The sequence below is a fragment of the Sturnira hondurensis genome, unplaced genomic scaffold (genome assembly GCF_014824575.4).
Source record: "Sturnira hondurensis isolate 20B ecotype Veracruz unplaced genomic scaffold, ASM1482457v3 Scaffold0020601, whole genome shotgun sequence".
Taxonomy (NCBI): domain Eukaryota; kingdom Metazoa; phylum Chordata; class Mammalia; order Chiroptera; family Phyllostomidae; genus Sturnira; species Sturnira hondurensis.
The window spans coordinates 2,340,737-2,362,281 of NW_028093232.1; the positions used below are offsets into that span (position 1 = coordinate 2,340,737).

At 45.8% G+C, this 21,545-nt stretch overlaps 1 protein-coding gene across 4 annotated transcripts; it reads right to left on the minus strand.

Annotated features, from left to right (window-relative positions):
- Positions 1–9: 9 nt before the first annotated feature.
- Positions 10–21,045, minus strand: OS9 (OS9 endoplasmic reticulum lectin). Of its 4 annotated transcripts, none has more exons than XM_037030074.1 (15): positions 20,844–21,045; positions 20,269–20,445; positions 19,368–19,431; positions 19,162–19,238; positions 18,893–18,991; positions 5,313–5,523; positions 5,090–5,191; positions 4,550–4,650; positions 4,309–4,360; positions 3,568–3,656; positions 3,066–3,341; positions 2,599–2,788; positions 1,318–1,482; positions 1,042–1,154; positions 10–740 (listed from the first exon to the last, which is right to left on the minus strand). In XM_037030074.1, the coding sequence occupies exons 1-15, from the start codon at positions 21,003–21,005 to the stop codon at positions 615–617; spliced, it is 2,004 nt and encodes a 667-aa protein (XP_036885969.1). In that variant the 5' UTR covers positions 21,006–21,045; the 3' UTR covers positions 10–614. The 4 variants fall into 4 exon arrangements, with proteins under 4 accessions (XP_036885969.1, XP_036885968.1, XP_036885971.1 ...); XM_037030073.1 differs by having other exon boundaries at positions 5,090–5,194; XM_037030076.1 differs by lacking the exon at positions 1,318–1,482 and having other exon boundaries at positions 20,844–21,044.
- Positions 21,046–21,545: the final 500 nt, after the last annotated feature.

The window sequence follows — 21,545 nt, forward strand, 5'->3', positions numbered from 1 at the left end:
AAAGATTGATGGAATGATGGTCCAGTTCTTTATTTAGAAACCTGATTGTTCAAGAACATGAATGGCGGGTCTGTACCCCGCCCTTTTCACTGGATTGTTTCAGAGGTGGTGGGCAACGTCCTCCCATTTCCTCAGCAGCTGAGGAAAGTGCCTCAACTCAGAAGCAGACGGGAACGGGAGTGGAGAGAGAAAGGAGCAGAAGTCCTGAGCTAATCGGAGAGCAGGGGTAGGTGACTCCCGACAGCAGCAGGGTCAGGGGCCTGTCTCCTGGGGCCTGCCACACAGACACCGTTCCTGCTCCCCTGCTCTACTCTGCTCCAAAGGTCTCTAGGTAGGGAGGGAACCGGGAACAAGTTAGGGGACTTAACAGGGAGGGGGTGTGGGGAGAAGCCTGGGAGGACAAAACTCACAGGCCTTGGGTGGTCTTCTGGGCAGCTCACAGCAGCACGACCCCACAGCCCCTCCACACCCCTGCCCGGGGCCCCAGAAGTCCACAGCTCACCCTGCTCCCAAGTTTTGCCTTCAGGGTCCCAGGGGGTGGAAGACAGATGGGGAGGTGACAAGGCCAGTCTGGGAAGACTCTGGTCTCCTTGCAAAGGATGGCAGTAGTGGGCTCAGAAGTCAAACTCATCCAGGTCTCCTGTGCCCTCCCCACCTCCAGGGCCCCACACCCGGCGGTAATTGCTCTCCAGGTCCTTCTGTCGCTGCCGCTCCTTCTGTGCCTCTTCCGCTCCCTGCACCTGGTGAGGGTGCATGGGGTGAGCTGGAGTGCTGGCTGGCGAGCCCAGGGGAGCACTGAGCGCTGGAGGATCCAAAAGCAAGCCGCACGGAAAAGGAAGGGATGGGGCGCACACACTTCATTCCGTACTCAGGCCGAGGGTACAGACTGTGGCCAGGACCACTGGGCTCCCTTACAGATGAGGAGACTGAAGCCCAGAAGCTGGCAAGGCTGGGGTGTGCCGGTGTCACCCGGCCACACTCTCAACAACACAGCACACTGGAGGGGGGCAGGTCCCAGACTTGGGGGTGGGAGCCTCTCACCAAGATATTGAAGAAAATCTCCTTAAGGTTTTTCGTGTCCTCATCAGTCAGCCACCGTGCATCCTCCTCGGTCCCTTCAGCCCCTGGTCGAACAATTTTGATCTCAATTTTCCCTGGAAAGATGCAAGATGGGCAGTGAGAGGAGGCAGGGGGCAGGGGGTCTTCTGCCCCCCAGATCCCCAGCCGAGATTGCCAGTCCTCCTTGACCCAGCCCCTCCGCTTCCAGCAGCAAGCCCTTCCAACAGCTCTGATCCAGCCCCGCCCTCCAGGGCCCACCTTCGGCTGTGAGTCCCTCCCTCTCCAGCAGCTCTTTCACCAGCCCCTCGATTTGTTTCAGCTGCGGGTTTTCCCGTTTCATCTCGAGGACTGTCAGATCCTGATTGGGGCCTCCGTGACGGAGCTTGGTGACCCGGACCCGGACTCTGTGCTCAGGATCCTCCTCTTAGAGGGGGAGACACACAGGGAGACACAAAGTGGAGCCATGACTCCAGGGTTAGGGGCTGTGGTGGTCACTTCTCCCTAGGCCATCAACTCGCTTTGGCAGTAATTCCACCTCAAACTCGCACAGGAGTCAGGGCCCCAATAAGTTAGTTCCCCCTACCCCATCCCAGCCTATAAAGCTCCCTCCACCGACTGCAGCCTGCCGGCTCCCCTCTGGACCAAATAATTCTGCCTGTCACAGCAGGAAGACAATTGTTTCCTGAAAGGAAAATCGGGACGTCCGGGCCTACAAAGGAGTTCTGTATTAAGAAGCAGGGGCGCCCCACCCCCAGCACACCCCACCTTTCCCTTCCCTCTTCTCCCCCACAGGAGCGTTACTTTTGTCTTTCTCTCTCCTAAGCTCCAGGGGCCCTTTTCTGCTTCTGTAACTTGTTTCCTGAGCCTATGCAGCCCGGCTGGCTCCCTTCTACTGCCTCTGTAACTTTCCAAATAAACTTATTCTTACAATTTGAAAAAAAAAGAAGCAGGTAGGAAAGCTGTGGTTTGGCACTCCCCATGTTGGTGCTCAAAAGATACTTCCATGTTTACAGAGAAGGTAGGTTCGAGGGTCTGACATGTGAATATTCCACTCGGAATCCTCTGACCTCCACACACACAGAACCCCATGGAAGGGACACAGGGGGAGCCGGAAGAAAGTATGGCTTCCAGTCTATCCGGGCAATTGACCTCAGAGCAGCTGGCTGCCTGTTCACACTTGGCCCGCTGGGGCTGCTCCCATGCGCCCCGCACAGATGTGCGGTCTGCAGCACGCAGGCTCCCAGCCACTCAGTTAAGATCCACTGATCGCCCAGTGTGTGCCAGTCAAAGTACTAAGTACTAGGCAAACGGGAGCCAGTCAGAAAACAAGACAGACGTGCTCCAGAAGCCACTTCCCAAAGGATGAATGAGGGTAAGCGGGCAAAGGGATGGAGGTGGTGAGAAGGTGAGAGAGCAGAGCTCCAGGGAGAGGGGAGCAGGCGAGCACCCTCAGAGGGGAAAGAACAGGTCACCCTCCTGTGCACGCATGAGCTGAGTGGCAAAGACATGGGGGCTGGCTTCCCAGATGACAGCTCTCACCTGCCGGTCTGAGGGAGGGGGGCGGCTTTCTGGGGACAACCCTCCTTCTCCTGTGCTTTTTCACCAGCTCTGGACTCTGCTTTTCCTCCAGCCTTTTGATGAGTTTGTTGAGAGTGGACGTCAGGGCCAGCATAGCTCGATCACGCTCTGACTCCTTTTTCAGCCCATCTGGGTCCAGCTCCTTCTCGGTCTGGAATGCCCCGGGCAGAAGTGGAAAGTCAAGGAGCAATGAAGGTCTGTGGTCCGTGCTCCACAGAAGAGTCATGTCTAAGGCTCATTCTTCTCCGATTCCCCTCGCCTCACCGTCCCCCCTTTTAATTAAATAAACAACTATCATTTCAGAGAGCCCTGTCCCAGGCCCCATGCTTTGCTAGGTGCTGACCGGGGTTCTCTTTCAGCCCCTCGGCCTGTCTTGCCCACGGGAGCAGACACCTGCAGAAGCAATGGGAGGGAAGAGCTGGGCTCACCTCCTGGATAATGTTCTCCAGCTCTCGCTCCATGCCAGCCTTCACCTCTGAACGGAGCCGCTCTCGGTCTGACGGGAGCAGTATCCCTTCTAGTTCCTTCTCAAATTCTCCCAGTAACTGCCTTTCATCCTCATCTTCATCTTCATCCTCATCGTCCTCTTCTTCTTCCACCTCGTGCTGATGTTCTGTGTCACCCTTCACCTTCACCTCTGGTTCGCTTTGAGGGGCTTCTGCAGCACCATCTGCAGGCTGTTCTTGATCTGCATTTGGCTTCCCCTGGGTGGGTGGGGATCCAAAAAGGGAGATGGTTGGGGTTTCAGTAGAGGCACATAGTTGGGGGGGCGGACAAAGGCAGAGTGGCTGGGGTGTGGTGGGGGCACCAAAGAAGAGTACAGGCAGGCAGGCAGCTCCATGGGGCCCAGCGCAGGCCCAGGTCAGGGTGATTCTCCAAGGCTCGCAGTGGGCAGGGAGGTTCTACCCCTCGGCTGAGCAGGGCCCATACCTTTTTCGTTCCGCCTTTCAGCTCCTCTATCAACCGAATCAAGTCTGCAGGACTCCGAATGACTTTGACCTGCACATTGCTCTGAAAATCTGAGATGGAAAAACAGGAATGAGCCCACTGTGTCCTAAATTCTACTTTGACTCTCTGAGGAGAGGAGTTGAGGAGACCAAGTCCTTTATTCCCAGGAACTATCTTCTGGTCAGAGAGGTGGGGCCGCTGGAACCCTCCAGAAAGCACTGGGCTGAGGCGGACTCAGGTAAGAGAGAGAAGGGTGCTTACAAGCTGCTAAGGTCCCTGCTCTTGGACGCGCTACTGAGGCCCTTCTGGCAATCACCCCAGACTCTAGGGCTCTGGGAGAGATGCTGGGGCCAGGTGCTCCTCTCCCCTGGATCCTGTTCTCCACTATTGTCTTCTCAGTTGCAGACATTTCACTGTGAACTACAGACTCCTCCTCATTTAATCTCACAGTAACCCTCTAACGCTGGGGTGATCACCCGCATGTTATGGGTGAGGACACTGAGTTTGTTAAGTGAAATCATCCAAGACCACAAAGTCAGCAAGTAGAGGAACTACTGTGTTTGCTGCCTCCATTGAAGAGAACTGTCTACAAAGAGCACTAACTCCTATAGAAACAAATTCCCTGCTGGCCTGCCCACCAACTTCCCTCTTAGTGTTTATCTCTACCCCCACCCACCCAAAAATACCTTCAAGCAGGAAAGGAGACATGGAGGGTTCACTCACCATCAGGAGAGCCTGGAGCTGGGTCTGCTGGCTCGAGGTTCGGTTCCTGCTCCTGATAAGAAGAAGGCAGAGTCGAGCATGCAAGCTTGTTTATGCCGACCAAGTTCTTAAGGCACTGGCTCTGGGTATGTCCTCATATCCCGAGACAGATGCGGGCCATCTCACAATGACCTCAGCTTGAGTGGCCTCCATCCCAATGTCCAGGTCAGCCTCATCAAAGTAGCTAGGAGGCTGCTCTCACCTCAGCCTGTGCCTCTTCCCTTCCTTGGACCTGGTCCTCTGGCTCATGAACCATCTTCCAGAAATCTGATTCCTTACTGTCATCCTTGGTTGGGCTTGCAGCTGGAATGCAGAGAACAAGGAGGAATCAGAAAGGAGGGGAGCAATAGAAGGAAACAAATAGAATGTGGACCTTCCTCTCCTCTATTACCAAGATGAAGGGCCCATAGTACTTTTTTGGTTTTATTTTATGATTGTTAAAAGATTTTATTTACTTGTAACTGGAGAGAGGAGAAGGTAAGGAGAGAGGGAGAGAAACATCAATGTGTGGTTGCCTGTTGTGCGCCCCCAACTGGCCCGCAGCCCAGGCATGTGCCCTAGCTGGGAAGCGAACCAGGGCCCTTTTGTTTGCAGGAGGACAGCCAACCCACTGTGCCACATGTGTCAGGGTGGGCCCACACTACATTTTCACCCCACACCCAAAAGTCAGCCCGAGAGAATACACCTAGAGAAAGGAAGAAACAGAGACAAGTTTCGTGCAACAGGTGAAGGAAGGCCCTACCTGCTCTCTTTGTGGGCACCACCCCAGGTGTGGTCTCACTCCACACTGGAGGGTCCAGGTCTTGCAGCTCCTCTATCGTTTTATCTTCAAACTGCTTTGAGTCTACTGGAAAACAGCATGCAAACAGGACAGGGACACATTCCCCCGGGGTTCTTCAATACTTTGTCTTGTTTGTCCCCTCCCCCCGTTTCTCCTTCCTCTCCTTGCTCTTTTAATCACTCACCAGCTTGCCTCTGAAGGTAGGCCAGGTACTCCTCAGGCTGCAGGGCAGGGTGACAGAGAATGGCTTGCGGAGCAGCGCTGGGTGGGGGCCGGAGGAGAGGGTGGGGACAGAGCCGAGGAGTCCGGACGGTTAGCACATAGGAGCAGGATAAGGGCTCATCCACACGGTCAATGTAGTCCCCAGAAATGCCAGCACCCTCATCACAGAGGAACTGCCAGGGCAGGAAGGGCAAACGAATAGTTGTTACCACCAATAATTACATTTAGTTCTCAGGGATTAGTACCCAGAGTTGCTACAATATATTACCTCAAATGTCCAGTTTTCAACAAAAAGTTATGAGATGCGCAAAGAAATAGTTAAGTGGGACCCTTACATGGGAAACAAGCAGGCAACAGGAAATGCCCCTGAAAGGGCACAGATGTTGGATCTCACAGAAGAACACTTTAAGGTCATCCTTGTAGAAAATATTCAAAGAACTAAGAATTTAAACCATACAATAAATGTTCTCTGACCACAGTGAAATGATATTAGGAATCAGTGATACAGCCCTGATCAGTATGGCCCAGTGGGTTGCTCACTGTCCTGCAAGGCTAAATTTGAATAAATTTTCATAAACTTGAAAACTCAGATGAACTAGACAAATTCCTTAAAAAAAAAAACCTTAAACTAACCCAATTAGAAATAGAAAATCTTGAATATTCTTAAATTTACTAAAGAAATGAATCAGTAGTTAAAATTTCAACACAAAGAAAACCTAGACCAAGGTGATGTTAAAGATGAATTCTGGCAAATATTCAAGGAATAAAAAACTGCAATTTACATGAAGGGGGGGAAATGGGACAACTGTAATAGCATAATCAATAAAATATATTAAAAAAAATAAAAACAGCCCTGGCTGGTGTAGCTCAGTGGATTGAGCGCGGGCCTGCGAACCAGATGATCGCGGTTCGATTACCAGTCAGGGCACATGCCTGGGTTGCAGGCCAGTTCCCAGCAGGCGATGCATGAGAGGCAACCATACATTGATATTTCTTCCTCTCTCCTTCCCTTCCCCTCTAAAGATAAATAAATAAAATAAAATAAATAAAAAATAGGTAAAAAAATTGCAATTTACACTTTCCGGTGTGCAGAAACAGTGAGAATATTTTTTAGCTTCTTTTTTGAAACTAGCAAAACCTTGTTACCAGTACTAGTAGGAAAAACTACAGCTCAGTACCTCCCAGGAGGTACACAGGCACACCTCGTTGTGCTGCGCTTCGCTTTATCACATGCCACAGATCCTGTGTTTTTCACAAACTGAAGGGAAGACCCATTCACAAAAATATTATGACTAGCTGAAGGCTCGGATGATGGTTTGGTTATTTTAGCAATACGTCTTTTTAATTCAGGTATGTGTGCCGTTTTCTTAGACATAATTGTGTTGCATACTTAGACTACAACAGCGATTTTCAACCTTTTTCAGCTCATGGCACACTTAAATTAATTACTAAAATTCTGTAGCGCACCAAAAAATATATATTTTTTGCCGATCTCATAAAACAAACAGGTATAATTTTGATTCATTCACAATGAACAGCTATTGTTATGTGTTGGCAGTTGTCATTTTTTTATTTGATAAGCTAAGAGAAAAGATGTCAGTGCCCCTGACTAAACAGTCAGGGATTACAAGTTTTGGGAAGTCTTGCATCAGGCCGTGTGCCTTTTGCAGCACACTGGGTGAAAATTGCTGGACTATAGTGCAGTGTGAACATAACTTCTACAAGCCCTGGGAAACAAAACATTTGTGAGACTCGCTCTACTGTGATATTCACTTTATTGTGGTTTCTGGAACGGAATCTGCATTATCTCTGAGGTATGCCTGCATACAAGAGTCTTTCAAAAAAGTGTAAACTGAATCCAGTAAGATACATTTAAAAGAGATGGTCAAGGATAATACATATGACCAAACTGGGTGCGTCTTAGGAATGCAGAATTGGCTTAACATAAATCATTTAATTTCAAGTAAAAGTTTGTCTTAATATGAGAATATCAATTAAGTACATTAGTTTAAATCAGTTTTGTATTAATCAATAAATACTAGAAAAGATGATCAATCGTTAGGAACCAGTGAAATGCAAATCACGGTGAGATACCGTTACATACTCAATAAATTAGTAAATATTTCAAAGTCTGAAACCATCAAATATTGACCATGATACTGAGTGATGAGACCTCATACACTGCAATAAGAATGTATTAAATGAGAACAAACACTGGAAAATACTCTGTATTGCCAAATAAAGTGGAACATGGGCTCACTTTCATACCGTCTTTACCCAGCAATCGTGCTCCCACATGGAATTTTCTCTAATGAAACTCCCGTACATTATTAGAGGGCACTTATAAGAGTGTTGTTCACAGCCCCCGTGAATACACTGTAGTTCGAGCCATCGACATGGATGGATGTCAGCATGGACGAAACAGAGTACTGAGCAAAAGAAACAAGGCCCAGGAGTCTTCTGTATATGTACTCTGGATGCTTTCATACAGTATGATGCCATTTGTATAAACTTCAGAAAAAGGCTAAATCAAATGGGACGCATACACAAATGGTGAAACTCTAAAGAAAAGCAAAGGAAGTATCCTCATAAAGTCAAGATAGCAGTTCCCTCTGTGGGAAAGGTTGAGAGGGGATGGGGCATACAGGGGCACAGAGTTGCTTTTTAAAAAATATTTATTTATTTATTTTTAGAGACAAGGGGAGGGAGGAAGAAAGAGAAGGAGAGAAACATTAATGTGCAGCTGCCTCTTGTATGGCCCCCTGAACTGAGGACCTGGCCTGCAACCCAAGCATGTGCCCTGACTGGGAATCAAACTGGTGACCTTTGGTTCATAGGCTGGCACTCCATCTACTGAGACACACCAGCCACGCAAGGTTGCTTTTAAGGTGCTGTCAATGTTCTCCCATAACCTGAGGTGATTAGATAGGTATTTCCTTTATTATTCCTTAAACCGTGCAGTTACAATTTATACAGTTTTATGTATTGCAGTATATCTCACAATAATTTTTGTAGATGTGAATAGAAAAAAAATGGTCACAACATTAAGGTATAAGAGGACCAATTCACCATGAAGATATCACAATTCTAAATTTACATGCACCTGTCTCAAAATATATAAATAAAAAAATTAACAGAACTGCCAAATCCACCATTGTAGTGAAACCATTATAGTGAAAATTTTAATACACCCCTTTCAAAATTGATTGGGCAACTAAACAAAAATTAGTAAAAAGTTTGAAACAAACTTGAACCAAGTAATTAGAGAAAACACATGCTCTCGAGCACACCCAGACCCTTTTTTGAAGTTCACCACAAAGGAAGTTTCAACAAGCCCTGACTGGTGTGGTTCAGTGGGTTGGGCACTGTCCCAAGAAACCAAAAGGCCCCCAGTTCAATTTCTGGTCAGTGCACATGCTTGCATTGAGGGCCAGGTTCCCTGTTGGGGGTTAAGCAAGAGGCAAGGGATGGATGCCTCTCACACTGATGTTTCTCTCCCTCTTTCTCTGTCCCTTCCCCTAAAAATAAATTAAAAATCTTTACAAAAATGTTTTGATAATGACCAAGAGAATCATTGAAAGAATGACATAAAATTAGAAATCAATAGCAATCATATAAAAACAAGAGAAATACATTTGTTTAGAAACATTGTAAGCATAATTCTAAATAAGTTCTGAAGCAAAGTACAAATTACAATGAAAACAGAAACACCACATATCAAAACCTGAGGGGACTTCCGCCAAGATGGAGGCATAGGTGGAAACACTGTGCCTTCTCCCACAACCAAGTTTGGATACAACAAAAGTTTTGGAGAACTAAGACACACCCAGAGACCAGAAAACCGAATTATACGGAAGTCCGACAGCTACGAACCGTTCAACCGGGACGGTAAGAGAGGCAGAGCCAGCAGCGGAGCTGGGTCGGGCAGGACAGACCTAGGAGCACAGGCAGCCCGGACCTAGTTGGGGTGCAGGGCAGACTGACCAAGGTCGCACATTCGCGCGCAGTGAGACGGATCGCGCAGACTCCGGGGGGCGAACCCAGTGGTGGAGGGCTGACAGCGGTGGCACACTCGAGTGCAGTGGAACGAAACGCGTGGGCCTGGTGACGGTGGTGGCTGCGGTGCTGGTGGGGGTCACGGAGGCGGGCGCCGGAGGGAAGCCATTGTCCCTCTTTGACCCCGCCCCCACATACAACGTCACAACCCAGCAACTTAGTTGCCCTGTTCTGGTGAAAACCTAGGGCTCCATTCCTGCTACTTAACAGGCACGGACAGCCCAAAAGATGGTGCAAGAACTCAAAGTCCCAGAGCCAATAACTCTAAGCGACCAACAGATTGCCAGCCTCTCAGAAGCCCAATTTAAGACACTATTTATCAGGATGCTCACAGAATTGGTAGAGTACAGTCACAAATTAGAGGAACATATGAAGGCTAAACTAATTGAAATGAAGGGAGATGTCCGGGAAACCAATAGCGATGGAAAGGAAAATGGGACTCAAATCAATGGAATGGACCAGAAGGAAGAACAAAACATCCAACCAGAAAGGAATAAAGAAATGAGAATTCAACAAAATGAGGAGAGGCTTAGGAACCTCCAGGACATCTTTAAACGTTCCAACACCTGAATCATAGGGGTACCAGAAGGGGGAAAGAAACAGCCACGAGTGGAAAATGTATTTGAACAAATAATAAAGGAGAACTTCCCCAGTCTGGCAAAGGAAATAGACTTCCAGGAAATCCAGGAAGCTCAGAGAGTGCCAAAGAAGTTGGACCCAAGAAGGAACACACCAAGGCACATCATAATTACATTAGCCAAGACTAAAATGAAGGAGAGAATCCTAGAAGCAGCAAGGGATAAGGGGACAGTCACCTACAAAGGAGTACCCATCAGACTGTCAGCGGATTTCTCAAAAGAGACCTTACAGGCAAGAAGGGGCTGGAAAGAAGTATTCCAAGTCATGAAAGGCAAGGAACTACATCCAAGATTGCTCTATCCAGCAAAGCTTTCATTTAGAATGGAAGGACAGATAAAGTGCTTCTCAGATAAGGTCAAGTTAAAGGAGTTCATCATCACTAAGCCCTTATTATATGAAATGTCACAGGGGTTTATCTAAGAAAAAGAAGACAAAAATATAAACAGTAAAATAACAGGAAACTCAGTTATCAACAAATACACCTAAAACAAAAACAAAAGCAAACTAAGCAAACAACTAGAACAGGAACAGAACGACAGAAATGGAGATCACATGGAGGGTTGTCAACAGGGGAGTGAGAGGGGGAGAGAGAGAGGGAAAAGGTACAGAGAATAAGTAGCATAATTAATAGGTAGAAAATACACAGGAGGAGGTTAAGAATAGTGTAGGAAATGTAGAAGCCAAAGAATTTATATGTATGACCCATGGACATGAACTAAAGGGGGGAAATGTGGGTGGGAGGGGGTGTGCAGGGTGGAGAGGAATAAAGGGGGGGAATGGGACAACTGTAATAGCATAATCAATAAAATATATTTAAAAAGTAAAAAAACAATAACAACAACAACAAAAAAGAAGTTAAAAGAATAGGTGTAACTCCTATGGAAACAAAGGGATAGTCTGGCTGTTATACAAAGAGCTCTTACAAACTGAGATCAACAACCCATTAGGAATATGAGCAAAGAATTTAGATGGTCAAAACAAAAGAGGAAAGGGACAGACAACTCTTTATAAAAAAAAGATTTTTTATTTATTTATATTTAGAGGGGAAGGGAAGGAGAGAGGGAGAGAAATATCAATGTATGGTTGCCTCTCGTGCATCCCCTGCTAGGAACTGGCCTGCAACCCAGGCATGTGCCCTGACTGGGAATTGAACTGCGATCCTTTAGTTTGTAGGCCCGCACTCAATCCACTGAGCTACGCCAACCTGGGCTCTGCATACTTTTTTAAGGCATTTCTATATTTAAGCTATGAAAATGTAGTAACTATTCAAAAAATTAAGTTGTAGAACTTTTAAATGTGAAAAAACTCAAGAAATTGGAAGGAAAATAATAAACAGAAAGAAAGGAGGAGGAAGGAAATAATAAACACAGAATAATGAAGACATTAATGAAATAGTAAACAGACAATAGAGAGGATGAACAAAGTCAAAAGACAGCTCTCAGAGTAACAGACGAATCGCTAGCAAGGCAGATCAAAAACAGAGAAAATGCAGTCAGTATTAGGAATTAACAAGAGGATCTATCTTCAAAAACAGATTATAAAAAAGTAAGAAAAACTATATTTTTATGGCTAATACATTTGAAAATGTAGACAAAGAAATGATAGCCTATGAAATTATAATTTATTAATGTTACATACATAGTAAACCTTAAAAAAACTTAGTCATTTTAAGCATGATACCCAAAACATAAGACAATAAAAGAAAAAAACAGATAAATTAGACTTCATGATAATTGAAGACTTTTCTGCATAAAGAACACAATCAAGCCCTGGCTGGTGTAGCTCAGTGGATTGAGCATGGGCCTGTGAAGCAAAGGGTTGCTGGTTTGATTCCCAGTCAGGGCACATGCCTGGGTTGCAGGTCAGGTCCCCAGTAGGGGAGACATGAGAGGCAACCACACATTGATGTTTCTCTCCCACTCTTTCTCCTTCCCGTCCCCTCTCTCTAAAAATAAATAAATAAAATATTTTTTAAAAAAAGAACACAATCAAGAGAATGAAAAAGCAACCCACAGAATGGGAGAAAATACTTGCAAATAATGTATCTGATAACAGACTAATACCTAGAATGTATAAAGAATTCCTACAACTCAATAACAATGGAAAACAAATATCCCCATCCAAAAATGAGCAAAGAATTTGAGTACACATTTCTCCACAGGAGATACATAAATGGCCAATAAGCACATGAAAAGATGCTCAGCATCATTAGTCATTAGAGAAATGCAAATCAAAATTACAATAAGATACCACTTCATTTCCATTAGGATGGTCATTATTTTAAAAAGGAAAGAAAAATAACAAGCATTGGAGGGGGTGTGCAGAAGTTGGAATCCTTCTACATTGCTACTGGGAATGTAAAATAGTGCAGGTACTGTGGAAAACAGTTTGGCAATTCCTCAAAAAGCGAACCATAGAATTACCATGAGGTGTACTCCACTCTTAGGTACATACCCAAAAGAATAAAAAACAAAGACTCAAACAGATACTTGTACATGATTGTTCATTGCAGCATTATTTACAATCACTAAAAGGTGGAAACAATAGAGTATCTATTTATTCATCAATAGATGAAAAGGTAAATAAAATTTGGCATATGAGGTCTGTCCATAAAAAGTCCAACTATTGTTAATATAATGAGAACAGTTTGCATAACATCGATGTAACCTGGCAGCCAAGGAGAGTGGACTGGAATGTGCATGTGTGAACAATGACGACTTCACTGTACTAGTCAGTGGGAGGTGGTAGATACCATTGAGTGAGCATGTGTACTGTGTGGCCATTGCGTTCAAAGTGACTTAGCAAGTAGAGCAACGAATCTGCGTCAGATTTTGCATTAAGCTTGAATATTCTTCCACATAAACTATTCACATGATTCAGAAGGCTTTAGCTATGGGCAACTGGTGACTGGCAGCTTCATCACGACAACACACCAGCTCATTCATCACATCTCCTGCAGTTTTTTTGTGAAACATCAAATCACCCAAGTGACCCAACTCCCCCACAGCCCAGATATGGGTACCTGAGATTTCTGGTTTTTCCCAAACTAGAATCAACTTTGAAAGGGAAGAGATTTCAGAACGTCAATCAGATTCAGGAAAATATGACAAGGCAGCTGATGGCAACTGGGAGAACTGTGTAAGGTCCCAAGGAGACTACTTTGAAGGGGACTGAGGTGTCATTGTCTTATGTACCATGTTTCTTGTACCTCCTTCAATAAATGTCTTTATTTTTCATAGCACATGGCTGGATACTTTCTGCATGGGCCTTGCATATATATGATGGAATATTATTAAATATTCCATGGAAGGAATATGTCATAAACTATGCCATAAAAAGGAATAAAATTCTGATATATGCTACAACATGGATAAACTTTGAAAACATTATGCTATGTAAAATAAGCCAGACACAAAAGGACTAACACTGAATAATTTCCCCTTACGTGAGGTCCCTAGAACAGGCAAATTCATAGAGACAGAAAGTAAAACAAGGCCCTGGCTGGTGTAGCTCAATGGATTGAGCACGGGCCTGAGAACCAGAGGATCGTGGTTCGATTCCCAGTCAGGGCACATGCCTGGGTTGCAGGCCAGTTCCCTGCAGGCCAACTCCCAGCAGGGGACACACGAAAGGCAACCATACATTGATGTTTCTCTCCCTCTCTCCTTCCCCTCTAAAGATAGATAAATAAATAAAATATTTTTAAAAAAAAAGAAAGTAAAACAGACCCTGAGAGGAGAGGGAGATGGGAAGTTACTGATTAATAAGAATGGAGTTTCTGTTTGCGATGATGAAAAGTTCTGGAAATAGTGGTAATGATTATACAACATTGTTAATGTACTTAATACCACTGAATTGTACATGTAAAAATTGTTAAAATGGTAACTTTTATGTTATGTATATTTTACCACAACTTAAAAAAATAATAACATTAAAAACAAATGAAGAATACCTATATGGAAAAAAACCCCAGACATTGAAAAATGGGCAGTGCACCAGCCTCACCAATAAAACACACACTCCCTATAGCCCAGTGATTCTACTTCTAAGTATTTCCCCAGAGGAGCTCTCACACATTCACAGTGAGACCTACGTTGCAAGACTGTGCGAGAGAGCATTAGACTGAAGCCCAACTATTTCTCAACGGAGGAATGTTTAAATAGACAAGGAAACAACACAGTCATTACAGTCGTTGAATTAGTTATCTCTGTGTTCTGGCACTGGATGGCAAAAACACTGGTTAGTGAATAAGCAAGTTCCTAACACTGATACATAATTTTAAAACACAAAACAATACACATTGTCCATGATATGCGTATCAGTAATACAAGTGAAATGCAAGGAGGGAGACGGTTGTGGTTGTTTGTGCAGAGGAGGGAGAGGGAAGAAATGAGAGGTGGGCTTTAACTATATCAATAGTGTTTTATTCCTTTATTTAAAAAAACTGGAGATCTGAAGCAAATGTGGTGAAATGTTAACATCTGTTTAACTTGGCAGTGGATTTATGGGTCTCTGTGACATTTTCTCTATGTTTGAGATGTTTCATAATTAAAAATTAAAAAGGAAAAAAATCCTAGATCTCTCTGAAATTTTATATAATGTAAGAACCGGGATAGGGATCCAAATTTATTTAATTCCAGATGACCAGCCACTTGTTCCTAAACCCCATGAAAACTGTACTTTTCCCAAACACTACACGCACTGTTCCTCCTGAGGCATCAGGAGGCTGGCACCACACCAGCCTGCCCTGGAGGGAGGGATTTACTGTCAAGGAGCTTGAAGTGCTGCAGACGCGCAACAAATCTCACTGTGCTGAGATTGCTCACAGCATCTCCTCAAAGAACTGCAAAGCCACTGTGGACAGAGTAGCCCCGGTGGCCATCAGAGTTGCCAATTCCAATGCCAGGCTGCACAGCAAAGAAAATGAATAGACAGATTGTGTGCACATTTTATTTGTGTTAATAAAACCATAAAATTCTGCCAAAACCAAAAGAGTACAAATCAGCAGTTATGAAATAGTCACGGGGATGTAAAGTACAGCATAGGGAACACAGTCAGTAACATTGTCATAATTATGCATAGTGTCAGATGGGTGCTGGACTTACTGGTGGATCACATTGTGAGTTATAAAATGTCTAACCACTATGCTGTAAAAACTGAAAATAAAAAAATATGCCCCTTCTTAAAAAACAGAAGGACAAAGCAAGCACCCTCCCCACAGCTGCTCCCACTAGTGCTCACCTCTCCCTCTCCTTCGCATCCAGACCCCCCGTGTTCCTCAACACCTCGTCTTTGCCACCTGCTGAAACTCTCCAGCAAGATCACCAATAGCCTCTGTTATTAAGTCTAACCAAAGGACTGGTCAGGGGTGATAAGAAGTAGAGGACTTAGGAATTTTCATGTGGTTTTCATGCCTACCATCTGAATTGTTTTGTTTCTATGTGCATACTTTGCTTTTATTAAAATAATTAACTCCCATAACCATGCACAGTTTTTAATTCTCCTTTTCCTGGAAGGTTCAGATGCAGCCAACACCCTGGACCAGTCTCTGCTTGAGACCTTCCTTTCTGGGTTCCATGTCACCGCAGTCTCCTCTCAGACCCATTCCCCTTCTGCCCCTGCTTTCGATGACAGCTTGCTTGAAGTTACATCCCACTTTCCTCTAACACACTGCTTCTTTGGCGGGGTATTCTATCCATACCATGACTCCAATCAGAACCAAGATGTTGATAACTCCCAGCCCTCCAGGTTCATTTTGGATCACTCTCCTGAGCTCCAGACCCACAGATCCAATAGCCTCCTCAGGTCTCTACTCGGACACCTACCAGCACTCAATCATCCTGTTCAAAACCAAAATCGTTTTCCTTCACCAACTACTCCCCGTCCCACTATACCTATCTCAGTGGTGGAATCATGCTCTTCAGGCCACCTTGTGTTCTTACCTGCATTACAGCAACTGCCTCCTAACCGGTTTCCCAATCATTTTCTATACGCCAGCCAGAGTGAATTGTCAAAACAAACCTTTGTACGGCATCATTCTGCTTAGCAGACCTCCCCCCATTTCTCAGACTGTCCAAATTCCTCAACATACCTAGGATTTCATGACCTGTGACTTGACCATGACCTGCTAAACAACTGCCCAGCTCCCCTCACACAACCACCCAAACCCCATTCCCGCAATTCTCTCCAGTCCCCATGAATATCTCTCAAGTCCTGGGATGGGCCATCCTCTTGCCTCCCCATCCTTCAATCATCAATCCGAAGGTCACTTTCTTCCAGAGGCCACTCCTTTACTAGACTCAGTTAGTTTCTTCATTTTGTGCTCCCTGTGATGTGTACTTAACCCCTGGAGTGTCTATCCTACTTGTTGTCGCTGCTTATTTAATGTCTACCTCCCGAGGGCAGGACTTGGTCTCTCAGCCATCACTTTATCCCCAGTTCCTATTACAGTGCTTACACAGGCACTATGTTCTATAGATATGAGGACAGTGCAGTCTCCACACTCCGTTCTTGGTATACTGAAGTTACAAAGAAATAAGGAAATAATGAGAATACAATGAAGTGCTACAATGGATTATATATGTGGATGTTCATGAGCTGCTATGGTCTGAATGTTAGTGTCCCCCCCCAAATTCCTATGTTGAAATCCTAATGCCCAATGCGATATTAGGAGGTGGGGCCTTGGGGGGGTGATTAGGTCATGAGAACAGAGCCCTCATGAATGGGATTAATGTTCTTACAGGAGTCCCCACAGCACCCACTAACCCCTCCTACCATGTGAAGACACAAGTCTGTGACCTGGAAGAGGACCCTCACCTGACCACACTAGCACTCTGATCTCTGACTTCCAGCTTCCAGAACTGTGAGAAATAAATTTCTGTTGTTTGTAAGCTACCTGGTCTGTGGCATTTTGTTACAGCAGCCCAAACAGACTAAGACAAGGATATATGTGATGTGGATGCATGTACATGAAGTGCTGAAGGAACACAACTAACTTTCTGGGTTAGCCAAGAAAGGACACATAAAATAGGTGACATGTGAACTGGCTCATCATTCATTCCTTTCATTCAATGAGTAATTTCTGGGCATCTACTTGGTGATAGACACTGTTTCACGCACAAAGATACATCAGAATATAAGATGGACATTGTCCCTGCCTCCCTGGAGCTTATTCTAGTGGGTCTGGTAGACAGAGAGAGAGATTAAATTCAAACAAAGAAGATGATTTCAGGAAATATCTGTGCTTTGAAGAGTATAAAACACTGAAGGAGTTTACCAGGATGAGGACAGAAGGGTGAGCATGTGTGTGCAGGTATGTCTGTGTGTCTGTGTCAGGTCTTCCTGTGGCAGTATCATATAATCTGAAGGAGAGGAGGAAGGCAGGTATTCAAATACCTGTGGGAAGATAGCTCTAGGTGGAGGGAATAATGAGATCCGCTGGTTCAAGGACAGAAAAGAGGCCAGTGGGAAGGAAACACAATGAGTATTTTTATCTCCAGGCCAGGCCTCACCCATAGACTCCAGAAGATCAGAGCCAACTACCAACTGGATATCGCCACTGGGATGTCCAATAAGCATCTTGGCCTTCATGTGCACAAACCAAGCTAGTTTGCTCCTCCAAACCCGCTCCTCCCCACGTAACTTCGAGACAATTCCATTCTTCCAGTTGCTGAAGCTAAAAACCCTGGAGTCATACTTGACTCTACCTCACATCCAATCTATCAACAAATCTTATTGGCTCTTCCTTCAAAATACATTCAGAATCCGACTGCTTTCCACCACCTCCACTGCTACCACATTGGTCTGGGTGGAAATATTTGGAATCTACCCTTTAAATAAGGAAGAACCATCAAAGGTTTTCCAGTATGGGCAGAGGAGTGACACATGCTTATAGTGGTGTGTTCGGTCTGGCTCACAACAGTTCACAAGAGCCTACTGGGAAATTTTCAGGAATGTGGCAAGATAGTTGGCATTATGGTAATAGCATGAATTTAGCCATGGTAGGGATATTTATGCAATGGGTATGGCAGGCATTATAAATCAGGGTTCCCCTCTTCACCTCCTTTACCCTACACCCTGGTAATGTGGCTATTCAACATTTACCAGCACACAATTGCATGTGCAAATCTGTATTACAGAAGGATAATTCTTGTACCATGTGGGTCTCTACCGGTGTGTATATGAATACGCATTAGTGTTACCTAAGGAACTTTTCCCACCATATAACAGCCCGCCTGCCTGAACCCACTGAGGACCACTAGATCTAGAACACGTGTTTGGAGGCTGTTGGCAGTAACGTAAGTGAGAGATGAAGGTACAAAGCATAGGAAAGAAGAGGGGAGTTGTGAGAGAAATCTAGAATAGAATGAATGGGCTTCAGAATTTACTCTGAGAGAACTCATCTCCTTTTCTTCACATCCTTCCTCCATCTGTAATCACAGGCTCATTTCTGGGATTCTTTTGCTAACATCTGTCTGCGTCTCTAGACTATGCATTTCATGAGGGCAAGGGCTACATGTCTGCCCACTGCTGTATCCCTAGAGCAGATCCCAATAGCTACATCAGCACAACCTCACTGAAGAGTTGTTACATGAAGAAGGACAGAGAAGGAAAAAGAACCGTCAATGATGACACTCAGGGTTTGGAGGGGATTTGGGAAATGTTGATTAGAAGTGTTTCTGAATCTCCAGGCAATTACACAGAGCTGGTAGCTGGAAATATGAGTCTTAAACTCTGCGTTTAGGGCCGGGGAGAGACCCTCTTAAGTGTAAAATGCAACCTTGCCCTCCTCCATTAGAATCTGAATTGTCACTGAGGAAGTATCAACTTCCCTCTTTCAAGACTCACCCGAACTTCGGCTTCCCGGGGCCTCCCATTGAGGTCGCACTTGGACCCGTTGCCATAGGTCTGGCTATGGTAGCGTTTCAGGCGATGCTGCTTGGAGGCCTGGAGGGGGACATCGGGCAGGAGAGATGGGGCATGAGAAAGAGAGCAAGGAGGAATAATGGCCACCAGGCCCCAAGAAAGATGTAGCTAATCGCGACCCTCCCCTTCTAGTCGGGACTCTGAGTCTGCAGTCAGCAACCCTTTCTCTCCCGGCCCCACACTCCTGCCACCTTGGCTGTTTCATCATCCCAGTCGAAGGCCGATTGGTAGTAGCCAAGATAGAGCACTTCACCTTTGATCTCTGAATCTGCAAGAGAAACCATGGTGAATCACAGTTATTCCCTTTTAAGATGACTAGGAGGGAAGGGGTCAGGGGAGGCAGGTCACTTCTATGACAGGCTGCTGAGGGCTTAGGAAAAATGTAGGCATGAGTCACCTTCCATGTGGTACTGCTGGATGTGGCGTCCGTAACAGAATTCATACGTCCACCAGTCTTTGGTCTGACAATTAAAAGAAAATCATGAGGATGGAAGTGCAGGTGTCTCTTCTTAGAACTAGAATCTCTCCTGGCTCCAGGACACAGAACCTCTCCTCTACTTTTCATCTCCCTCTGCTTCCACAAAAAATCCGCCAGATTCTCAGAGAGGAGAGAGGGCTGTTTTACTCTGTGACTGAGAGAGATACCTTTAAAGTCTGTTTTCCACCTGTGGGCTTTCTATGCCTCCTTTTAAAAAGATTTTTAAATTCTTTTTTGCTTCCCATAAAAGTAAGAAATCATGATATTCTTGAAGTATTCAGACCCAGGAGACATAAAATGTAAACTGAACTCCTACATCATTTCTTGTGCTATTCTAGGCACTGGGGACACAGCTCTGAACAAGAGATACTCTCTGACTTCATGGACTTACAGTCTAGTGCTGGAACTCAGACCAAAATAAACAAAGTGATGATTCAGTTAATGAGATGACTTCCGATGATGAAAACAAAATAGGATACTGGGGCGGAGTGACAGGGACAGCAGGTAACTTTACTACTAACTCTCCTAGAGAAGAAAGACTTCTCTAGGAGAGTCCCCCTCTTATGCTACACTGACCCTCTTAGTCACCTCAGTCGTAGCTTAACCCTGAAATCTATTCTAACCCTCCTCTACATTTAGCAAAGTGTCACCAGTGGTTGCAAGATTCTTGGCTTCTTTCCTGTCTTTACAACGCGTCTACTCCTCCAATGGTCTTAACTCTGACAGGTCCTCCCCATCCCACCTTACTCACGGACACCCTGGTTCTCCCACAGACAGCTAGTTACCAAGCCCTCGTGTCAACCATCCCAGTTCCCTTCACCTTCAGCAGGCAAGGAGCATCTTTCATTGGGCTCAACAGCTCAGGGATCCCAGGTCCCTGGTAAGCTGGTGTCTCCTCCTCCCTTTCACGCTGAAAGTGAATGGCTCCAGCTGGCAGGCGACATTCATAGCGCTGCTTGTACTTAGAGGAGACAATCACCACATCAGAAGCTTGGCTCTGGGAAAGAAGGGAGGGAGAGTCAGGGGACAGGGAGAAGAGAGGCTGGGTCGGGAAGAACAATGACATCCCTCTTCGGATCCTGGGGCAAAGCCCCGTCAAGACAGAACAAGCCACAAGTCCTCCAGCTGTGTTTGGCACTATCACTTCTCTACGGGGACGAAGTCTGAGGGAGTTTCGATCAGGAACTAGGACCAAAGCTGACAGCGGGAAGCCCCGCCCGGCCATTCCCCGGCCCCGAGGGAATGGGTCTCAGTCTGCGACCCTCAGGGGACATCGTAAACCCCCTACCTATTCTTTCCGACTCTCCTTAGGCTCCCGCCACCGACTCCACAGCTGCCCTTCTACTTTTCTCCTTTGCTTCGCCAAGGACCCTCGCCCGCTCTACGCCTCCTCACCTGCCCTCCCATAACAGGCAACGGAAGGATCTCGATCCCATAACGCATCTCACTCAGCTCCTCCAGATTCAGGCTCCCGACACCGCCAGTCAGAGATGCAGGTAACAGGAGCCCCAAAAACAGCAGCCCCAACAGCCTGGACAGCAGCGGTTCTGCCGCCATCTTTCGCTTCCCCTCTGATCGAGAACTCCTTCCGCCCTGAACCTGGCAGCGGCCTCACCACGTCTATTAACCCCCCAAAGTTTCATTGGTTAGATGTCCTGTCCCTCTCATGTCCCCTGCTCTCATTTGTAAACGTGGCTTCGAAGCCCAACGGGAGGTGGACCAGAACGAATACACAACCACTCGCTAAGTGTGATTAGTCCTAAACGCCCGCCAATCGTCGACGAGATCAGACTTCCTCCCACCCTCTCCTAGTTCCAGGGAGGCGCGGTCTGTGCCCTGGGCCTTTTCAAGCAGTTTTATTCTGTCCTCGCACAGCTGTCACCTACATGTCTTCTTACGACTTTTTTAGTCGTTTCTTACAATTGTATCTGGGCCCCCGCCATGCGGGGGGATTGACACCAATGGCGGGGCAGGGGGGCGCAATACCTCTGAAAAATACTGTTTGTTGCCAAACTATTACAAAAAAGAATTTCTCTTTTCATATATACATACAATTTTAGAGCCATCTGGTAATTGTGTCAAAACCTTTCTACACGA